The sequence below is a fragment of the Echiichthys vipera genome (assembly GCF_963691815.1).
Source record: "Echiichthys vipera genome assembly, chromosome: 15".
In the NCBI taxonomy this organism is placed as follows: Eukaryota; Metazoa; Chordata; class Actinopteri; order Perciformes; family Trachinidae; genus Echiichthys; species Echiichthys vipera.
The window spans coordinates 1,215,415-1,225,113 of NC_139840.1; the positions used below are offsets into that span (position 1 = coordinate 1,215,415).

Below are 9,699 nucleotides of genomic sequence, written 5' to 3' on the forward strand. Positions count from 1 at the left end.
GTCGGCAAAAGTCTCATTTTTTAAACCTGAAGCTTATTTTCTATTATTCCACGTCTTTAAATGTGCTGCGTCATCGTTAATAAAGCGTGCATAAATAATGTTCCAGGTCTTTAAATGTGCTGCGTCATCGTTAATAAAGCGTGCATAAATAATGTTCCAGGTCTTTAAATGTGCTGCGTCATCGTTAATAAAGCGTGCATAAATAATATTCCACGTCTTTAAATGTGCTGCGTCGTCGTTATTAAAGCGTTTATTATTAATATTCCACGTCTTTAAATGTGCTGCGTCATCGTTATTAATAATATTTCCCGTCTGCAGCGGAGGAGGAAAGAAGCAAACGGCGTTTTATTCACACAGAAACTTTAATGTTCGGAGAAACGATCGTAGAAAAACAGAAACAGGAACAGGAAGTGAAGGAAGGAGACTTTACCGACGCTACGGCACCCTTTCAAAATAAAACCCGGGGGTGAAACACGCTCCGCAGGTTCGAGTCCGCTGTGGCGGCAGCGTGTGACACGGCGTGTGACACGGCGTGTGACACGGCGTGTGAACGTGGCGTGTGGTCGCACAGAAACCTGACGTGGCGTCAACGAAGAGACGAAGGAGGAACGATGACGTCGTCTTATTTCCCCTGAAGGAGACTGAAACAGAGACGAGAGGAGAACAGGGTTAATGTTATTATCTTTAATATTTATATTAATATTAAAATGTATAAATAATAATAAATATGAAAAACTAAATAAAATAAATTCTAAGGTTCATTAAATCGTTGACACTCACTTGAAGTCGTCTTTGTCCTGAAGATTCAGAATCAAACTGTCGGCGTTCAAATAAATTCTGTTCTGGGACTGAGACACCTGCACACACACACACACACACACACACGGGGACACACACACACGCGCAGAGACACACACACACACAGGGACACACACACGCAGAGAGAGACACACACACACACACACACGGGGACACATACACACACACACGCAGGGACACACACACACACACACGCAGAGAGACAGAGACAGAGACACACACACGCGCAGAGACACACACACACGGACGCGCACACACACACACACACACACACACACACACACAGAGAGAGAGAGACACACACACACAGAGAGAGAGAGACACACACACACACACACACACACACACACACACACACACACACACACACACACACACACACACACACACACACACACACACACACACACACACACACACACACACACACACACACACACACACACACACACACACACACACACACACACACACACACACACACACACACACACACACACACACACACACACACACACACACACACACACACACACACACAATAAATATCAATTATTAAATATTACGACACATTTGTCATAATCTCCTTTTTACTTTTTTCCTTGAAAAGTTGCGATTTATCTAAAAATAAGACTCGTTTTAATCAGAATTTGACTAAAAAAGCACTAAAACATATTTATAAATGTTAAAATATTAAATAATAAAACTTTGTCATAATTTTACAACTTTTCTCTAAATTATCAGATTTTTTTTTGTCTGTCTCTCGACTTTTTTCCTTGAAATTTCTTGTTTTTAATCACATTTGAACTAAAAAACACTTTAAACACTTTAATGAAACTTGTTTCTTCTCTTCAGAGTGAAACTCGAGTCACGCGGACGCTTCTCACCGTCTTGGCGATGCTCTGCGCCGCCCGGATCTTCCTGAGTTTCAGGTAACCTGGGTTCTTCGTCACGGCCTGGCCCAGCTGTCACACACACACACACACACACACACACACACACATGCACACACACACACACACACACACACACACTTGGATTGTCAGTGTATTCACAGCAGAATAATGTTACACACCCAACAAAGGGCTGCGCCGGCCTGTGGCCCGCGGGCGCGGCGCTGCGCGGCGTTGATGTTCCCACACACAGGAAAATAATTAGTGCATATTTGGATGAAGTGTTTGTTTGAGACGCTTCTGTTTGTCGCTACAATAACGAGGCGAGGCCGAGCGAGTTCACGTCAGAACAGGAATTCACCCCGAGGTCGTTGCCTTTACACTTAATTAGCAGGTGATGAGTCAGCAGCAGCGAGACGCGACGGAGGCCGTGCAGCAAACACACGGCGAGCGGTGTCAGAGCGCCGCGTTCTGCAGGTTAAACGCTGTTGACAGAAGAAGCGCAGACGTGTGAACGTTGTGTCGACGCACAAACACCCCGAGGACGCCGCAGCAGGTTTAACACGGAGCGCAAACAGCTGCTCTCACCTCACGACCTCCGCACACACACATACACACACACACACCGTCTGTGTATGTTTATGTATTTATATATGTTTATATTTATTTATATGTGCACACGTTTGAAACCAGGGCGCAGGAAATGAGCTGCGTGAACATTGAAACTAACTCTAAACACATTAAATGAACTATTTACACCTTTAAATGAACTTTAAATACGTTTAAATGAACTTTAAATACGTTTAAATGTACTTTAAATACGTTTAAATGAACTTTAAATACGTTTAAATTAACTTTAAATACGTTTGAATGAACTTTAAATACGTTTAAATTAACTTTAAATACGTTTAAATGAACTGTAAACACATTAAATTAACTATTTACACCTTTAAATGAACTTTAAATACGTTTAAATTAACTTTAAAAACATGAAATTATTACTAAACGTGTTCAAATTAACTCTAAACACATTGACAGCGAGGAGATGGAGGTGGTAGCAAACAGGTAATTCTCGCTGTTTACGTTCTTCTGAAAAAAAAACTGAAGTAAACATTTAAAATGATGTTCAGTCAGACAGGGAAGAGGTTACACTTTAGTTTTACACCATTAACTTTAAATACTTTTAAATTCACTCTAAACACGTTTAAATGAATTATTAAAAAGTTTAATTTAACTCCAAATAAGTTTAAATTAACTCTGAACACGTTTAAATGAACTTTAAATACGTTTAAATTTAATCTTATCGTGTTGAAATTACCTCTTAACATCATTAACTTTACTCTAAACACATTTAAATTAATTCATACACTGAAATTAACTTTAAATAAGTTTTAATTAACTTGTAAATAAACACGTGGTCGTGTCAGTGAATCTGCACGTGTCCCATTTTACTTGATCTTTATTTATTTGTTTATTTTATTGTTTATTTTATATTTAAATGCTTCGTTCTGGTTGTTTCACGTTGTACGACTGTTTGATATGAATCCTGCAGGTGACGGAAACTAAAACAACTGAAATAAAACCTCATTTATGTGTTTATCTATGCTTTTAGGTTTTTATTTGTTTATGTATTTATTTATGTGTTTATTTATGTATTTGTGTGTTGATGTGTTTATTTATGTTTTTATTTATTTGTGTGTTTATTTGTGTATTTATGTGTTTGTGTGTTTATTTGTGTATTTATGTGTTTATTTATTTATGTATTTGTGTGTGTATTTGTGTGCTGATGTGTTTATTTATGTGTTTGTGTGTTTGTGTGTTGATGTGTGTATTTGTGTGTGTGTTTGTGTGCTGATGTGTTTGTGTATTTGTGTGCTGATGTGTTTGAAACTCACCATCTTCGCAGCCTCAGCTTCTCCTTCAGCCTGGATGATTTTCTGTCTCTGGTCCTGTTTCGCTTTCTCCACGTAAAACTGGGCCCTCTGCGCCTCCTGCTGGGCTGCAGGGGAATTACACCGTTAATACATTATTATTATTATTATTATTATTATTATTATTATTATTATTAAACATTTAAAAACAAGAACCAGGTCAAACTGGGCCCTCTGCGCCTCCTGCTGGGCTGGAGGGGAATTACAACATTAATACATTATTATTATTATTATTATTATTATTATTAAACATTTAAAAACAAGATCCAGGTAAAACTGGGCCCTCTGCGCCTCCTGCTGGGCTGCAGGGGAATTACACACTTATATCATTTATTATTTTATTTATTATTTTATAAACATTTAAAAAACAGGAATAATATGAAAACAATTATACCAAACAATTAATGTAGATATTTATTATTTTTTAATTTAATTTGATTACCTTTTTATTTACTTTCCTATTTATTTATTTATTTATTAATTCTATTCCTTATTTATTTATTTTTAGGATTTTAAATTTATTTTGAGATTGTTCATTTCTTTCATTTTTATCATTTCTCTTTCTTTTCATTTCTTTATAAATTATTAATTTGCAAAATGAAGAAATGTAAAAATAAATGTAATATATACGACTCACCGACCTGCTTGGCCTCCACGTTAATAATAATAAATATAATCTAGTGATAATAATAAAGCCACAGTCCCAGTTTGGACCCTTTTGCTGCATGAGTCGGCGGTTCGATCCCCGGGGAGGGTGACTCACCGACTTGCTTGGCCTCCACGGCGGCCGTGTACTCGCGGCTGAAGCTCAGCTCGGTGATGGCCACGTCGTCCAGGATGATGTTGAAGTCTTTGGCTCGTTCGAAAAGCTCCCGTCGGATCAGCAGCGACACCTGCAGCCGGAGCACAGCGTTACGGCGCCACGCAAACGCACCTTTAATGCTCTGTGCACGTGCACGTGTGTGTGTGTGTGTGTGTGTGTGTGTGTGTGTGCTCTCTGCGTGCGTGTCTGCGTGTTCTTGCGTGCGGGCGTGTGCGTGCACCTGTGCTCTCTGCGTGCACCTGTTCTATCTCTCTGCCTGCGTGTGTGTGTGCGTGCGTGTACCTGAGCTCTCTGCGTTTGTGTGTGTGCGTACGTGCACCTGTGCTCTCTGCGTGTGTGTGTGTGTGTGTGTGTGTGTGCGTACGTGCACCTGTGCTCTCTGCGCATGTGTTGCGTGCACCTGTGCTCTCTGTGTGTGTGTGTGTTGCGTGCATGTGTGTGCATGCGTGCACCTGTGCTCTCTGCGTGTGTGTGTGTGTGTTGCGTGTGTGCACCTGAGCTCTCTGCGTTTGTTTGTGCGTGCGTGCGTGCGTGCGTGCGTGCGTGCGTGTGTGCGCCTGTGTGTGCGTGCACCTGTGCTCTCTGCGTGATGAGCTGCGAGGCGTTGAACTTGGCCACGACGCTCTTCAGCACCTCGTTGGCGATGGACGGCAGCACGCGCTCGTCGTAGTCTTTGCCCAGCTGCTGGTAGAGGACGGGCAGGTTGGACGCCAGCGGCCGTGACAGCACACGCAGAGAGATGTTGACCATCTGCAGGTCTGAGGGCGAGCAGAGACACATGGTTACCACCTGAACACACTGAGGACGCACGGGACACAGTCTCTTACGCGCGGGACACGGTCTCTGACGCGCGGGACACGGTCTCTGACGCGCGGGACACGGTCTCTGACGCGCGGGACACGGTCTCTGACGCGCGGGACACGGTCTCTGACGCGCGGGACACGGTCTCTGACGCGCGGGACACGGTCTCTGACGCGCGGAACGCTGAACCTGCGAGATCAAGGAACTAATGCAACTAAAATATCAACAAACTTTATTTATAGAAAACATTATAAACGTGCTGAACAAGAAGGAGAAGAAGAAGTAGAGGAGGAAGAAGAAGAAGAGGAAGAGGAAGCAGAAGAAGAAGAAGAAGAAGAAGGAGAAGAAGAAGAGGAAGTAGTATGTGTGTGTGTGTGTGTGTTTGTTGACGGCTGGTTTTAAAGGTGCTAAACATAATAAATGTATTTATATATATAAGTATATATTTTGGTGTTATTGTTATTTTCCTTTAGTTTGTGCGTCACACTCGTGCGTCGCACCTTTGCTTCCTGTGAGCGAGGAGATCTTTCTGGGTCGGGCTCTGATGTCGTAGATGACGGGATACTGGAACCAGGGGATCCTGAACACAAGGAGGGAGAGAATTGGAATATTGAACTGACTCCACACCACTGCCCCAGATTTTATTTTGAAAGGATTAGACAGGATCTCGGTGCTCACCTGAAGTGCAGCCCCTCAGAGAGGACCGTGTCCATCTGCATCCCTCCGATCCTGCTGAAGATGATCGCTCTCTGTCCTCCCTCCACTGCAGGACACACACACACACCACAGAGTCACACACACACACATCACAGGGTCTCAGTCCGACACACACACACACACATCACAGCGCCTGAGTCCGACACACACATCACAGGGTCTGAGTCCGACACACACACACATCACAGGGTCTGAGTCCGACACACACACACACACATCACAGGGTCTGAGTCCGACACACACACACATCACAGGGTCTGAGTCCGACACACACACACATCACAGGGTCTGAGTCCGACACACACACACATCACAGGGTCTGAGTCCGACACACACACATCACAGGGTCTGAGTCCGACACACACACACATCACAGGGTCTGAGTCCGACACACACACACACATCACAGCGTCTGAGTCCGACACACACACACACATCACAGCGTCTGAGTCCGACACACACACACACACATCACAGGGTCTGAGTCCGACACACACACACACACATCACAGGGTCTGAGTCCGACACACACACACACACACATCACAGGGTCTGAGTCCGACCCAAACACACACACACACATCACAGCGTCTGAGTCCGACCCACACACACACACACACACACACATCACAGCGTCTGAGTCCGACCCAAACACACACACACACACATCACAGCGTCTGAGTCCGACCCAAACACATCACAGCGTCTGAGTCCGACACACACACACATCACAGCGTCTGAGTCCGACCCAAACACACACACACCACAGCGTCTGAGGGAAATAGTCAGTTGAACAGCCCTGGTGTGAACCATGTTGGTGTGTGTGCGGACAGGAAGGTAGAGCACCTGTGTACGTTGCTTCCTTCACTCCGTAAGCCAGAGCTCCAGCACCGATCAGCAGTTTGACACCGACTCCTGCTCCGCGAGGTCCTGACGACATCCTGCCTGCGATCTGCCGCAGCTGCTGCAGGAAACCCTGGAGACACACACACACACACACACACACACACACACACACACACACACACACACACACACACACACACACACACACACACACACACACACACACACACACACACACACACACACACACACACACACACACACACACACACACACACACACACACACACACACACACACACACAAATTAAATTCAAATTAATTCATGAGTTTCCAGAGAAGTTCTAGTTTGAATCATTTTTAATGTTTTTTAAATGTATTTTTAATTAATACAATTTATTTGAAACGTGTCTTCTACCGTATTAATCTGTTATCGCCAATAAATTTAAAGAATTACATTAAATAAGCTCATCTTTTACCACACTAATAAATTAGTTTTAAGGTTTGCAGATGTGGAAAACAAATGTGAGTTTAGTCAAACAGGATAGAAACTCTTCTGCGTTTATTCTGAGTGTAACTTTGGATTTCTGATTTTAACATTTACTCCTTTAATCATTTTATTAAATTAAAAAAGAAAAGACATCTTTAGCTGAAAACAAAAAATGAACTTTACAGTGGATTAATGTCAATTTACTTATTATACAAAGAACATTTCACTTCCATAAAACTAAATTATACAAATCTGAGCCAAACTGTAGTCTCTGCAAATTATTATTAATAAAAAATGCACTTATACAGCTGATATGAGGTTATAATAAAGCCCAATTTTTAATTTAATTTCTTTGTTTTTATCTATTTAGCATTTATATTCTTTCTTTGTGTCTTTTTATGTGATTGATTATTTAAGTCTTCTCTCTTTTCCTAGGTTTACTGCTGTGTCACTGTAATTTAACGCTGTAATGCTCATTTAACGGAGAAAACACTGAATTATATGTAAATTTTTTCGTGAAATTATGTAAATAAAGTTGAAAAAAGACGTGTTTTCTGGAGCTGGTGTTAATTACATGTGCGCCGAACTGAAGAGGAGGTTAAACAAAGTCTATAAAAGTGGAAATCATCGTTTTAATGCGCGTGTAAACAGAAAAATACACAATTAAACGTTAACTTGTTTGGTAATTAGCCGGAGACTGGCAGCTAAGCTAACGCTAGCTTACATCACAACCAGCCTGTTGTAAAACCGCTAAATGCTAATGTCACGCGCCAACGTACAAAGAGCGGGAAGCGCGTGAGCAGCGGAAGTGACCTGAGATCCTAAAAGTGAACTAAATAAAGTTAAAAAGAGTAAAAAGAGACTTTAAATTCACACTTACACCGGGCTCTTTACTCGCCATGCTCGTCCTCTCAGTCTGTCAGGAAAACCAGTGAAGAAGAACGGCAAGGTCAAGCGTGATGACGTACTTCCGTGAGCGCGGGGCATCATGGGAAATGGAGGAATTTCAGGTATTTGACGGGGAAGAGTTACATGGTGAATGAAATGACCTTTATTTGACTAAAGTTTGCAAAATTGCACAAATTAAAATCAATATTCGCCCTAAACGCTCTTTTATATGTATTCACTTTAAGGTTTTTTATTTTTAAAGACTTTGGCTTCTCTGAAACTTAAAAATAATACAAATAAATGTAGAAAAAACGTTATAAACTGTGATTAAGTTTGTGATTATGTCACATTAACGTTTTTATTAAGTTATTTATTTATTTATTCGGTATTAGTATGTATTAATTTGATGTTATGTACATGTATTTATTGATTAGTTAATTAATTGTATTTATTTATTTTAGATTTTGGTGCATTTAGACCTCCATAGTATTGCTCATTAATTATGCCTACATTTATTTTTTAATATTTTTGGTTTATGTCATATTCATGTATTAATGAATTCATTAATTAAATAACTAATTCTTAATGTATTTATTTAGTTGTTTTAGATTTTGGCGCATTCAGTACTCCATATAATGCTCATTAATTATTTTTGGTTTATGTCATATTAATGTATTTATAGAATATTTTATTAATTTATTTATTGTTAGATTTTGGCACGTTCAGTCCTCCAGGTTTATGGCATATTTATGTATTTATGTAGTCATTAATTAATGAATGTAATTAATTTAAGACATTCATTTGTATTAATTATGCCTAAATTTATGTTTATATGTCGCTTAATTTATTTTTAATATTCTTTTTAATTCATGTCATATTAATGTATTTAACGAGTCATTTATTAATTAATATTTTATTTTTATTTTGAGGCATTCAGTCCTCCACAGTTATGCTCATTAATTATGCCTAAATGTATTATTGATATTATTTTTGGTATATGGACTCTCATGTTAATGTATTAATTAAATAAATAACTATTTATTTATTTATTAGCTGTTTTAGATTTTGGTGCATTCAGTCCTCCATATATTGCACATTAATTATGCCTAAAGTTATGTTTAATATTATTTTTCGTTATATTCATGTATTTGAGTAATTTGTTAATTCATTTAATATTTTTTTTGATTTAGATTTTGTCAAATTCAGTCCTCCATAGTGATTTGCATTAATAATGGCTAAATTTATGTATGTGGTGTTTGTCATATTAATGTATTTATTGAGTAATTTATTGATTAATTAATTAGTTATTTTATTTTATATTTTGGCACATTCAGTCCAAAGTAATGCGCATAAATTATGCCTAAATTCATTTCTAAGTCATAATGTATTTATACATTATGTCATAAATGTATGTAATAGTGTAATAATATGTATTATTATTATATATTCTGTCCTCCATAGTAATTTATTTTTAATATTCTTCTTAATTTG

At 39.5% G+C, this 9,699-nt stretch overlaps 1 protein-coding gene across 1 annotated transcript; it reads right to left on the reverse strand.

Annotated features, from left to right (window-relative positions):
* Positions 1-100: 100 nt before the first annotated feature.
* Positions 101-8,309, reverse strand: phb2a (prohibitin 2a). The gene is made up of 10 exons (XM_083928164.1): positions 8,201-8,309; positions 6,831-6,960; positions 5,946-6,030; positions 5,768-5,847; positions 5,040-5,224; positions 4,407-4,536; positions 3,608-3,711; positions 1,707-1,784; positions 781-857; positions 101-641 (listed from the first exon to the last, which is right to left on the reverse strand). The coding sequence occupies exons 1-10, from the start codon at positions 8,219-8,221 to the stop codon at positions 623-625; spliced, it is 909 nt and encodes a 302-aa protein (XP_083784290.1). The 5' UTR covers positions 8,222-8,309; the 3' UTR covers positions 101-622.
* Positions 8,310-9,699: the final 1,390 nt, after the last annotated feature.

Excerpts from the sequence above, each read along its gene's own strand:
- phb2a (XM_083928164.1), bottom strand. The coding sequence starts at position 8,221 with ATGGCGAGTAAAGAGCCCGGT. Across the intron at positions 6,031-6,830 it reads GAAGGAAGCAACGTACACAG|TGGAGGGAGGACAGAGAGCG; the intron begins GTGCTCTACCTT and ends TGTGTCCTGCAG. Across the intron at positions 5,848-5,945 it reads TCTGAGGGGCTGCACTTCAG|GATCCCCTGGTTCCAGTATC; the intron begins GTGAGCACCGAG and ends CCTTGTGTTCAG.